This window comes from Enhydra lutris, unplaced genomic scaffold (assembly GCF_002288905.1).
Source record: "Enhydra lutris kenyoni isolate GAN:26980312 unplaced genomic scaffold, ASM228890v2 scaffoldscaffold17, whole genome shotgun sequence".
Classification (NCBI taxonomy): Eukaryota; Metazoa; Chordata; class Mammalia; order Carnivora; family Mustelidae; genus Enhydra; species Enhydra lutris.
Window position 1 is genome coordinate 38661220 of NW_019154101.1, and position 13641 is coordinate 38674860.

The 13641-nt window shown below is 33.9% G+C and overlaps 1 protein-coding gene across 8 annotated transcripts in view; it reads right to left on the reverse strand.

Moving 5' to 3' along the window:
• The window catches only part of LOC111147525 (SNF2 histone linker PHD RING helicase), an 88233-nt gene that overhangs the window by 28089 nt on the left and 46503 nt on the right, over positions 1-13641 (reverse strand). For all 8 annotated transcript variants that reach the window (XR_002640638.1, XM_022503586.1, XM_022503585.1 and 5 more), the window contains exons 19-24: positions 11531-11704; positions 11149-11211; positions 10013-10238; positions 8119-8262; positions 6665-6766; positions 240-311 (exon numbers count right to left, since the gene is read on the reverse strand). Coding sequence is in view for 7 of the 8 variants with exons in the window: in XM_022503586.1 (XP_022359294.1) it covers positions 240-311; positions 6665-6766; positions 8119-8262; positions 10013-10238; positions 11149-11211; positions 11531-11704 (781 nt within the window). In the remaining variant the exon portion in view is untranslated. The remainder of the gene's footprint in view (positions 1-239; positions 312-6664; positions 6767-8118; positions 8263-10012; positions 10239-11148; positions 11212-11530; positions 11705-13641) is intronic.

Here is a 13641-nt window from a genome sequence, read left to right on the forward strand (position 1 = left end):
ATCCAAGGCAAAAATGACCTCCACCTTAAAAATAGGACCAAAGGTTAGGTGAGAAGCTTAGTATATATATGTACATAAAATAGCTCTCTTAGGAGTAATAGTGTAGGTGTAATATATATACATACACACACACACACACACACACACACACACACATAGGTGTTACATATATATATATAAATTACACCTTTGAAAGGTATAAAGTGTTTTATAAATGCACATGCTATTTATTATTTCACCTGTTTTCCCAGCTGCCGAGCACAGATTGGACAAGGTTCTGGATTAATGCCTCCTGATGTTTTATCTTGAGACTGTTCAAAAAAATAATTTAAAAAAGAGATTAGTTGCATTTTAAAACCAGATATGCATTTTACAACTCATTTATAAAAGTAAATGTTGGCAACTGCCATTTAAATAAACTTGATAATTAAGATGACTTACTAATGTATTACTTAATGCTAATATTCCCAGGATTAACAAATAACATTCACGGAACAAATAAAAAATGCAAATAACTTTCCTTACAGTTTATTAAAGTTACTATATTACTAATATTTGTGACTACTGTAAAAGGCAAAGTAAAAAGCAAATTGTGATATAACAGGTAAATTCTCAAAATTTTACATTCAAGCTAGCTTTTGTTATAAAGAAATAATGTATTATTTTAAAAAATATAATTTGGAATTCTGAAATAAATGCTCCTTAAAAAATATACAGACAATATTTATTCTGTACATTTCACTGGGCAGGCGATTACAAACTTGGGAAGGGGCAGCATTTATTTACAAATCTCCTTATTAATGCTAGTTTCTTCTCCATATTCTTTTGTTATCTCATTAAGGCAAAACAAATAACTAGAAAGCAGAAATACCTATTTTGCCTAAAAATTATATTGAAGTATAACAGTTCTTTTCAAAATCTCTAAAACTATCTCAAAAATTTTTGAGCTTCAAGAAAGTTACCAAATGGACAGTTTTTAATACTGAGGAAGACCTGAAGGAAAGTAAATTAGACTCATAAATCACTGAAGTTTTAAGTCTTTGGTTTCATTAACCAAATAGTTAAACATTTTAAACAACTTTTTCATTATCTCTTGACTTTTGTTTAGTGGGGGGGAAAAAAGGTAAATTGTGCATGGATTCAGCAACTCTATGGTTCAAAACAATTCCATTAACGAAAATACAAGGATTTTTTTTTTTAAAGTTGAATTATTTTCTTCTATTATTGATTTGTATCAGATAACATAACAAACCACCTAAAGTCTTAGTGGCTAAACAAACAGGAGTTTCTCATGATTCTACAGGTCAACTGAGTAATCTGGGGGTGGGCTGAGTTGTGTGGGGCTAGGTGGTCTATTATGTTGATGTCTAGCAGTCAGCAGATAAGTTGGTCCAGAGAAAGGGCTAAGAGGAGATTTCTGTTCCTGAAGACAGGTAATCTGGGCTGCCTCACAATGACTCAAAGTTCCAAAGAGCAACAAGATTGGCAAACTTCAATGTGCATGTACTATTCAAATCTGTGCGCTTCTGTCACAGGCCAAAAGCAGGTCATGTGACCAAACCCAGAGTCAGTGTGGGAAATCATCCATGGGCACATACAACAAGGGGTATTATGTAGCATTTTGTAAACAATTTTTCATAATTTACATCATCTCTTCTTTTAAAATTTACTTAAAGCGAGGATTACTATTTTTCCATAAAGGGCCAGGTTGGCTTTGTGGCCATATAATTTTGGTTGCAACTACTCAACTCTGCTAATGTAGCACAAAAGCAGCCATAAACAATATTTTAAGGAATGAGTGTGGCTAGTTTCCAACAAAACTTTACTATAATTACAAAACAGGCAGTGAGCTGGATTTGTCCCATGCATAGTATTTTCAGATCCCTGATTTAAAGTTTTAAATTTCCTCTAAGCACACCTTAGCTACACATTGTCCCGTGATTTTTATTTTTGTTCACTTCAGAACATTTTCTAATTTCTGGTATGATTTCTTTAACTCATGGGTTATTCAGGAGTGTGTTGTTAATTTCTGAACATTTGGTTATACTTCCATATTGATTTCTAACTTAATTCCTTTTGTCAGGAAACATAATCTTGTACAATTTTCATCTTTTACAAATTTTAAGAGTTGCTCTTTTAACTAGCACAAGGTCTATTTGGGTAAATGTTCCATGTACCCCTAAGAAGAGTGTATTTTGTAGCTGCTATGTCAATTTGGTCATGGTTGTTCAGTGTTCAAATGTTAGATAACCTTACTGATATTTTCTGTCCATTTGTCTGACATAATGGAAGAATTTTTAGTTTGCCTCTGCTTACCTTCTTCCTAAGTTACTGTTATGTATTTCAGTTCTGGGTATGTTGTATATCCTACACAAACATCAGCACTCCTGCTTTACACAGTCAGTGATCTTTTTATTTACCTACATACTTAAGCTTTCTCTTGTCCTGCATTCTTCCCTGTAGTTCTATTCTTCAACCTGGGATAACATCCCTTTGGTCCAAAGAAGCTCCTTTAATATTTGTTATAGTGTGAGTCTACTGGGAAGGAATTCTTTGAAGTTCCATAACGTAAATACATCTTAATTTCACTTTTAAATACAGCATTTTAAAGATGTTGTTCCACTGTTACCTGGTTACACAGCATAAAGCTACTGAAACCTGGTAACAGTGGAATGCCATCTTTAAAGTGTTAAAGCAGCAAACAGTTTCTCTGTGTAGTAAATAAGGAGAAGGTATACAGTCACCAGATTTTGTCCCAATTCTAGTTGCTTAAAATATATTTTCAAGACTTTTGGATTCTCACAGTTTATGATATTCATAGGTGTTTTGAAAAATTTTATTTTTATTCTGTTAGGGGTTCCCTGAGCTTCTTGAACCTATAAGATATTATCTTCCTCAGTTTTGGAAAACTCTCAGGCCTTCTCTCTTCAAGTTGCTCTGGTACCATATGCCTCTTTTTCTCCTGGAACTTCAATTACATATATTTCAATCATATGGCTGTGTCCCACATCTCTCTCACTATATCCTGTTCTTTATTTTTATTTATATGCTTCTTCAAACTGGTTATTTGTTATTGAACCATACTTGAATTCACTACTTCTGTCATTTTCTGTGTCTAGTCACCATCCAACCAGTTTTTAATTTTAGATACTGGATTTTGCCTTTCCAAAATGTCCATCTGATTCTATGGTATACATTCCAATTCATTCTATCTATGTTGGCCAGCCTTTCCTCTCTTTGATGTATAAATCATAATTGCTTTAAAGTCCTTTCCTGCTATGTTCACAATCTGGATTATTTATAGATCTGCTTCAATTGTTCATTTTTTCCCTTTTAATTACTGGTCACATTTTCCTGCCTTGCACATTTCTTATAATTTCTTACTATATGCTACACTTCTTAGTTTGTTTATATGAAAAAACACACAGACAAAATTAGATGTTATTTTCTTTCACAGAGGATTATTCCTACCCCGGTAGGCAGTTAGGTTGAGGGGTGAGTTGCTGATTACCTCAATCTAGTAAAAAACTGAGCTGGTTCTGGGAATGGGTTTTAAGTTTAAAATAAAGCCACCATGGTTTCAAATGGTGTTTGACCTGTTATGTGTTTGTTGTTGGACCCTTGCTCCCTTGGGGAGGAATTGTCTCTGAAGTACTGCTGAAACCAAGATTTCACTCTATATTTCTAGTTCAGGCCCAGCCGTCATGCAACCCTATCACTTAGCAAATGAGGAGAGTTTGTCATGCATCTGATGCTCCTCGAAGTTCCAAAATGTAATACTAGCTCACCTGGCCATCAAAAGTTTTGAGTTCTCTTTCTCCTGTTTGAGCCCCTCTGCAATACTGACCTTAATCTCAGCCTGTATCCAGATACTGCAAATGTTTTCAGGCAAGACAATGGCCAGCAACCTCAGCTCACCTAGAAAGAGCTCTTCCTTCCCTGGAATGCCATTTCACCTCAACATTTTTGCTTCCACAAGACTCCACTGACTTTAAAAACAGATGTTAATAAGGTAATGGTAAGACATCACTGCTATTCCCATACAGAAGTAGCAGTACCCAGACCGACTAAGAAAGATCTCATGTGGTTACTTAGTATTCAGAAAATTTCTTCTGAAGAACTTTTTTTTTTTTAAGATTTTATTTATTTATTTGAGAGAGAGACAGTGAGAGAGAGCATGAGTGAGGAGAAGGTCAGAGAGAGAAGCAGACTCCCCATGGAGCTGGGAGCCCGATGCAGAACTCGATCCCGGGACTCCAGGATCATGACCTGAGCCGAAGGCAGTCGTCCAACCAACTGAGCCACCCCGGCGTCCCAGAACTTATTTTTTTAAACTGAGATATAATCGACACATAACGTATTAATTTCAGGTATAACAGTGATTCAATATATGTTTACTGGGAGACCTTCCTTATGCTTTGAAATCTTACTGGAAATTGACCAGTTTTTTGTTACCGGACACTGAAAATTGCTGATCAATAATACAACATGTTCATCTTTAAATTTCTTCAGAACTCTTGAATGTATGCCATTCTATTATTTTAAATGATCAATTAAGTTCCTTGAGGCCAAGGACCAAGTCTGTCTATCTCAAGCTCCCACTATAATGCATATACATCTCAGGTGCTCAATAAGTATCTGCTGACTGCCAGAAAATGTAAAAATTTGTTTCGCTTATTTTTTATTCAACTAAACAGTCATATAAAATTGGGATTATATTCCATTTATAATTTTATTTTTTAAATTTTATTTATTTTTTTCTCTGAACTTTCTAACATGAGCATTCTCTTATCTCATTTATTTCCTGAAGACACCATTTACAATATTTATATCATAATTTCATTGTAACAATAATCCATGACTTTATATGTAAATATTGAGCTTTTTTGGGACACTTAGTCTTTTAGTTTATTATTATTACAAACAAGACTGCAGTAACTATCTTTTAATCTAATTCACTCCCAAAATTTCTATTTACTTAGAATACTCAGGAAAAAGTTCTAAGAATTACTGAGTTAAAGGATACGAATTCTCTAAAATTGTTAATACATGTTAAAGTATTTTCAGGAAAGGGCTATATAAATTTATTCTTATTGGTAATACATGAAATATCCATTCACTGCCCTTTCACTTCTGTGGAGTGTTATTTTAAAAATCTCTGCCTATTTGTTGGCAGGAAATGGTATCAGCTTAATATGGTTCTTCGTCATAGTATTTTTTCTTTTATTATTAGCTGAATTTGATCTTCTAGGCAGATTATATATCCTTAGAATTTTAATTTTTTAAAAAATGATTCGACAAATACAGGATATCAATTTTTATCCTGTAACTAACAATTAACTATCTCTTAGTTTTGACTTTCACATGTAAAGTACAGAAATCTAACATTTAAAAAACTCACATTCAGGAATATCAAAAAGTTTTTTCAAACGTTACTTCTCTAATGCTAGAATTTTGTGAGACTGACTTTAAAGTTTTCCCCATCTAGGGGCACTTGGGTGGCTCAGTCAGCTAAGTGTCATACTGTTGATTTCAGCTCAGGTCATGATATTGGGCTGTGAGGTGGCGGGGCTTATACTTAGCGTGGTGTCTGCTTGAGATTCTCTCTCTCCTTCTCCCTCTGCCCCCCCCCCCCCCAAATTGTTCCCCCCCTCCCTCAAATAAATAAGTTCTAAAAAAAAAAAAAGTTCCCCCACATCTTTTCCTCCTGCCAGGATAATACTAGTAGTGATCACAGTAATATCAGTAACAATAGGATACTAATAGCAAAGACCTAGAAAGTGCATAGTAAGTCAAGAACGCTCTAGCACTTCATATATAATTCATACAGTCCTCAAGAGAGCCCTACAAGGTAATGCTGTTATTCTTATTTTACAGATGAGGCAAAGAGGGTAAATAACTTGAGTAAAGTCCCTTATGTAGGAAAGAGTGGTGTCAAGATCCAAACCTGAACTGCCTAGGTCCCAAGACCATCTTCTCAACTACCATGGTATTTTATTTATAATGAATGTCCAACTTCTCATTTTATCATCACTGGGATTTATTGATTCACTTAAATGTATTTTGTATCCATTTTCAGGACCAACTCTAGTCTACTGCTTTCCTTCATTTGTTCTATCCAAAAATCTATTATATCTCTTTCTGGTAAGGTACTGCCAACAGCCATTTATCCTTGTAATAAGATGGAACTACATTGATCACAACTCAGAAAATGTGGTTTGAATTACAGTAATTTATCATTATATCTTGTGATTTAGTAGCCTTCCAAACATTTTATAGTTCCAAATAACAAATTAAAAAAAAACCATATATGTATTAATGAATGCACGTATAAGTATATACAGATTATGCATGTTTTGCCCAAAGGTTGTTATACTTCCACTATTTAAGGCTTTGAATGACAGTCTGTTTATACGGTTTTATACTCTAGAGTGCACACCCTTTACATAATCTGTGTAACTTAAATATTCTATAGGTATCACCTGTTGTGATCTATGCAGTTACTATAGATATGACTAGTGTTCTGGCTGATATAATTAACACAAACAAAAGATTAAAGAAAACCTTGTATCATTAATTATGTGACTAACAGATTGAATGGAAGGAGTCACAAAGGTTTATGGATATAGAGCATGGGAAAAAGTAGCATCTTTAAACACAATACCTTCTCCAAGTTTGTTAGGTAAAGAAGCTGCCCAAGTTTTTTCTGAAGCTGTGAAGTAGCAACAGCTTTATCATTTAGTAGTTTTATGCGATTTTGTTCTACCTAAAAAGCAAAACAACACAACTTTTTATTCTCTCTCTTAGAAAGATGATAAAATTATATTAAACATGTCAATGGATTTAATAAAAATAGGACACACTTAAGTTAGTGTGTCCTATTTTTAGAAAATCCATTGACATGTGAAAACTCGAATTTGCAAAATGGATAGTAGATATTTTAAAAGAAAATCACACACACACACACACACACACACACACACACACACGGCTCTACAGAAGACAAAATTCAATACAAAATTCTTTTAAATAGAAAGTTTCTGCAAAACACTTGAAATTGGTTAAAAATCAACCTGAATTCTATTTATGTACCATTTTTCAGTAATATATCTATGGGATAGAGAAAAACTAAAAGATCTGCTGCTTTGGTCAAAGTGATTTATGAAACCCAGGAAGAACTCTCCCTTCACATGACTTTCACACCTACACCCATACCCCTTCCCAGCAGACAGACAATGATGAAAACAGAAGAAAACAGTAGACAGACGATTATGAAAATAAGATTATGAAAGTAGAAATTTGGTTACAGAGGAAAAAACTACTGATAATTCATATTCTAAAAGCTCAGATAGTATAAAATGAGTATTTTTAAATTTTTCTAAGGTAAAGTTTCCAAGCTTTATAGGAAGAGAAAGACTTAAAAGTTAAAACACATAGGGGCATCTGAGTGGCTCAGTCTTTGTTAAATGTTAGATTCTTGATCTCAAATCAGGTCTTGATCTAGGGGTCATGAATTCAAGCCCCGTGCAGCTTATTTAAAGAAAACAAAACAAAACACCCCCCCTCCACATACAACGAATAAAACTATAAAGGAAATTATATTTTAGTATGGGAGATAAAAGGTTGGGGGAGTCATTTTTTAATCCTGGGATATAAAGAGGGATTTATTAGAAGATAAGCTGTCAATATCTGTTCATTAGTAGCAAAGGAAAAGTGCAAAAGAAAAGTTTTTGATTGTTCTTACCTTCCTTAAGAACAATCAAAAACTTTTCTTTTGCACTTTTCCTTTGAAAAAACTGAGATAAGAAGGAGATATGTCTAACAACTGAGACCCCCTTTAGATTTTGGCCTACAGAAGGTGCTCAGAAACACACGAATATGCGATCTGAAGAGAACAAATGAACCCAAACAGTGAATTCTATGCATGTATTAGATACAACATTGTTCCTTCTTGTCCATTTTGACCTATAAAACCAAACACTTTTATATGGCTCAGACTAAGAGCAGAGATTAAGTACATTCTTATGGAAGAGATCACTGTCCTGACTCTTCTATGGAGTTTGGATATTTGTGACATCTATTGGCTGTGTTCTTTTTTTTGATTTACTTGCAAATTACCTCATGTGGTTCAATGATATGAAGAACAGGTGGATTGGGCTTTGGCTCCTTAGGATGACGCACTCTTAATCGTTCTGTAGCCATTGCAAGTTCATCAATAGCAGATACACGATTCCTCAGAGCCATCCAATACTCATGAAGCAACTAGGAAAACAGAAAACACAAAAACAGTGGTAATTAATGCACAAAATTAAAACTGGTTAAAACCACCAAAATGTGCCATGATCAAAAGTCTTCAGTGAGGTCTAAGATATATGTATTTTTTTCTTTAAGTGTCTAAGACACAAGTAATTTTTGGGCCATTTTTTAGGATGAGGTTGTATGACTGAATAACCTCCACAGGCTACTACAGAATATTTAACCTCTAGAATCCTAGGAACAGAACACCCAAAGAAATTTGGTGGGATCACAGATCTTTATACGTCAGTATTAGCCTACTGGAATCTCTGCTTTGTTTCTTTAAGAAATATTTTTCATTATAAAATATTTCATATTTTCAAAATAATATGTATATATGATAATGAGAATACTAAAATATACAACTGAGTACTCAACATCCAATTTAAGAAAGAGAATACCAATGCCTTGGAAAGTCTCTGTTTCTGGATCAACTGCATCCCTCTTTCCTCGCACATTCTTCCTTTAAGCCCCTACAATGGACTAACCACTACTATGAATTGGACTTATTCTGTACTTTTCATTTGAGTCATACTAATCTACATATTCTTAATGATTTGGTTATACATGTTTCTAAAATTTATGGAAATGTTACCAGTCAGTATAAAATCTTTGATATGCTTTCTTCACTAACATTATGCTCTGAGGTAGAGCCTGACTGATGTGTGTAACGGTAGCTTATTAATTTGCATTGGTATATTAGAGTTCTGTCTGCAAGTTAAAAAGAAAAAAAATTCACAAAGATCTGAGAAAACTGCATGATAGGCAATCCTCTAAGACATAGTATATCATCAAAATAAGCCCAGAGGTAAAATGCAGAGGCAACTGGACACTGTATATAGCACTGTCTTCCAATCGCTTGCTGTAATTATGTGTTAATATGCATTTACATTTAGTATAATAATGTGAGAAGAAAAAAATTATTATGAGCCAATGATTTCAACTATAGAAGTATTATTCCCCTATTTATCAAACATATGAGACAATATTACCAATAGCTTATTTTCTTTTTCTGGATAGAAATTTTTATCTGGCTTTAAAAGAACTTTGGACTTTTAAAAAAGATATAAATGGAATTATAATATTATAAATAAAACAGTTCTTTCATTTCCTCACCCATCTCACCTGTAAAATAGGATAATGGATAACAAATTCAAATATAAAGAATAATTCAAAATTAATGAATTTTGGCATCTCAATCAAGTACAAAGTTGTGATATGATAAAATTATCAAAATATAAATATAAAGGGCTACACTCTACTTTATTAACTGCAATGGTTTCCAGCCTTGTAGGTTGAGAAATATTTACCATGTTCTCTAATCTTCAAAGTTATTGATGTTTGGTTGTTATTCATAGAGCAAAAGCAAAGCAAAACAAAACACAACAAAAACAAACAAAACTCTAATTTCACAGAATTGCAGTGTAAGATCAAGCTAAGAATAGAAGGAAACACTTTCACAGCTAAATAAAAGGCTTCATACCAATTTCATTTTAATAATGACTTCTTTTTAGTAATTTAATATACAGAAGTTCATTATTTGTTCAGCATTATTATATTTATTATTTTTCATTAAAATCATTAACAGAAATTATGATACCTCAAGACTCTAAAGCAGATTTTTAAAAACTCTGAAAAGAGCAAAGAGAAGTAGTAATTAAAATTAATATAGAAAAGAAAAAATTTAATGTTGGAAAAAAATACTGAAATGCTGTACCTTATATTCTTTTTTCCATGCTTCAAAAAGGTCCATTGAAGTACTTCCTTCATCAATGAATTCAACATCAAATCTGTGTGACTTTGCAAATGACAGCAATGCTTTCATAGATCTCTCTGTCTCACTTACTGCCCACAGACCCCGGCTAGTGGTGGGTATTCGATCATCCACTAGCCCTTCTTCATCTTCTATCATCTCCTCAAATATTGCAGTCTGGCCTTTGACGCTGAAAACATGTAAGAACAAAACAACAGGAACTACTGTCAGTGGGTTAAAAAGCATTGTGAAAGTCCTATTGGCAGCGTCAATAGAGAAACAAGTCTTTGGAAGACCACAGCAATTCTAAAAATGCTGGAGGCATTATAAATTTGTCCAGTATCTTGACAGCAATCTGACATAATAAAAAATGGCTATAAATTTTTATGCTAAAATCTAGGTCTGAGAATTATCATAATACAAAACACAAACTTACCACCACTACCACCCATGCAAAAGCAAAACAAAACAAAAACACTGGATGATCTCAAAGCACACCATCAATCTCTTTTTTTCAAGGCAATCAGAACTTAGCCTTTTCTCGATTTGTTTGTAAAACAGGAATAATTTTGCTAATACCATAGCTATTATGCACTCACTGCTTGACACAGGATGGTAACTTCCAATTTGTGTTGGAGAAAGTATATTAATGAAAGCTAACCTTTTACAGAACTCTTACTATGTATCACACACTTTGCTAAGCAATTATGTGCATTTTAAAATTTAATATTCATAAAAAATTCAATGAGGTAAGTATTGGTTTGTCATTTCATGAATGAGGATACGGAGATTTACAGAGGCAATCTGCCCACAAGAGTGGGCAGGGATTCGAGCTGAAGTGTGTCAGACTTGAAAGTCTGTCAGTCCCCTAAAATGTCCCTTCCTAACGTATTACTAAAGGACATGAGCATCCAGGGGTAACTTCTGTGTAAGTGAAACTGAACATGTTAAATGATCACATGCTAAAATTCACTGAACTCATGTAATTAAAGAAAAAACACAGGAGGGTTACTGTGAGGAAAATACACAGTCTTATAAATCAAAACACCAAGTCTTGTAAACATTTCATTCTCCTGATGGTAATCAATCAGAGAACTCACGTGTGGGAAAACAGCTTTGATTCATACTCTGTGAACAATTCATCAGCCTTACAAAAGACACAGCTGAAAAAGAAAAATGACCCAGAGAAACATTTACAAACATAACTAGCAATTGGCTAATTTCTACAAAAGACTTAGTATTTTACACTTCATTTTTTCTTTACAGCACACATGCCATTTAAAAAAAAAAAAATACACAGTTTTCAGTACGTGGTCCTTGAAGAGTTTTTTACAAGTTAGATTAATAATATATTTCCTTCCACTTCTGTTTGAATTTAAATGAAAAAACTTTTATTAGATGAGTCACTGTTTCTTCTCTCAGAAGACATCTAGCTGAATGGAACTGACTCCATTTCTTTGCATGTCTGGTCTTATTACCTACCAGTTGAGAGGAAATCTGGTTGGTCGGAGGTGGCAGATTGTTGCTGATTCAATAACATTACGAGATGGAGGCCCCTCCAGGCTTTTTACAGCTTCTCTTACTAGCTTCTGGAATTTATTTAGCTCCTCCATTTGTGTTGTAAGTAAGAACTGAAGACCTCTGCAGTCATGGAACCTAATTCCCATCACCAGCATCACACAAGACACAAAGAAAAGAAGAGTAGGTCAATTTCCTCAAATCCAGAAAATGGCTGCCAAATAAAATATTCAAGAAATTGTGCAACATTTTACCTAGCCTACCTTGAGTGAATTTATCTTAGTAGTACGCTCAGTCTACTGGCAGACAAGGTATAATAACATTGGGTTATTTACTACAAAAGACATCAAAATCTTGTTAGTGTGTCCTCAGGAATTGAAACAAAGTCTACAAAATCTGTCTCTGTATCAGTATCTTTTGAAAGAACAAGACTGCCATACGGTTTCTTTTTTACTGCTGACTGACTACAAATGTCCCTTCTGAAATCTTTGCTTTATATGATGGAGAGGCAACCGCTGAATGAAAAATAAAGAGAAAAATTGAGAAGAAAGAAGAAAAATACCCAAGAGTTATACTGCTTGCTGCAAAGAGCTTATAAATATATGCATATTTATGACATGTGATATATACATGTGTACATGTATATATCACATATATTTTATAATACATATATATTACTTACATGTATACACATTTTATTAAGCATTTATTATATGATGCCAGATACTCTGCCAAGCTCTTTTCCTGCATAATCTCAACAGCTACTACTGTGCTCATGTTATGGATGAAGCTTAATGAATTAAAATAAAAGCTACAAAGCTATAATGTGGTGGAGCTAGGAGTTAAACCCAAAAACAATACTCTTTTTTTTTTTTTTTAGGATTTTACTTATTTATCTGAGGGAGAACCCGTGAGTGTGTGCACAAGCGGGGGTGGGGAGGAGTGAAGTGGGTGTCAGGCAGAGGGAGAGGGAGAAGCAGGCTCCCATGGAGCCTGATGGGGAGCTTGACCCTGAGATCATGACCTAGGCTGAAGGCAGAAACTTAACCGACTGAGCCACCCAGATGTCCCTCAAACACAATACTCTTTTAACTCTTTTTAATAAACTGAGTGAAATGTGCCAAGGAAAGAAATGTACAGATGTACATGAATGGGTTTACGAAATGAGAAAGAAAATCTAGATTAATAAGGAATTAGAAAATGGGAAATACAAAATACAAATGGGATTTGTTAGCTTTTTAAGAGTATATCCCTTCTCCTTCCTAAAATGTCATACACCCATTTTTCTAAATCGTTCAGAAGAGTCTGCTCTCCTTCCTAAAAGCTTTCCAGTATTTTACACTAATCTGTTTCTTTCTTTCCATAAGGTTCTTTGAAAATATCATTCATTTTAGTACGTTGTCATGTTCAAGTGTTTATACATACTTATATTTCTCAGACTGTCATGGGTTTGTCTACTCATTAAGCTAATCTTTAAAAGGTAAGAATTAGATCATATCTTTAAAAAAATATGTATTAGACACAGAACAGCTGCTCGGTAATTTCTAAGACAATTTGCATGGGGATACACAAACACAATTAGGTCAGATATCAATATTATTCACATCAGTATTATTCAATATTATTAGCAAATTAGGCAATAGGGGCTAAAAAATTATCATAGATAGCATTTAACCATCTTATCAATATTCTCTCTTGCAGGTCCTTTAAAGGAAAAAGAACATATAATTACATGTTACTGGTAGGCACTATCCTAAGTACACAAGCACTTTGCAGACATTAATTTACTAATCCCCACAACAATGCTGTTGTTTTATAGATAAGGAAACTAAGGCACAGAGCTTATCTAACTTTCCCAAGGCTACAGAACTAGTTAAGTGGTGGAGCTCGGATATGAACACAGGCATTCTGACTTGGGAATCTACCTGTGCTCTTAACCTAAGGAAAACTAAGGTTTTCTTTTCCTAAGAATTGGTAAGAAGCAAACATGAATAATTTGGCTTCTGAGATGTGGATCTCACTGAAAAACACAGTAGCAGTATTAAAATGATCTTCGAATGTATATGCAATTAAAA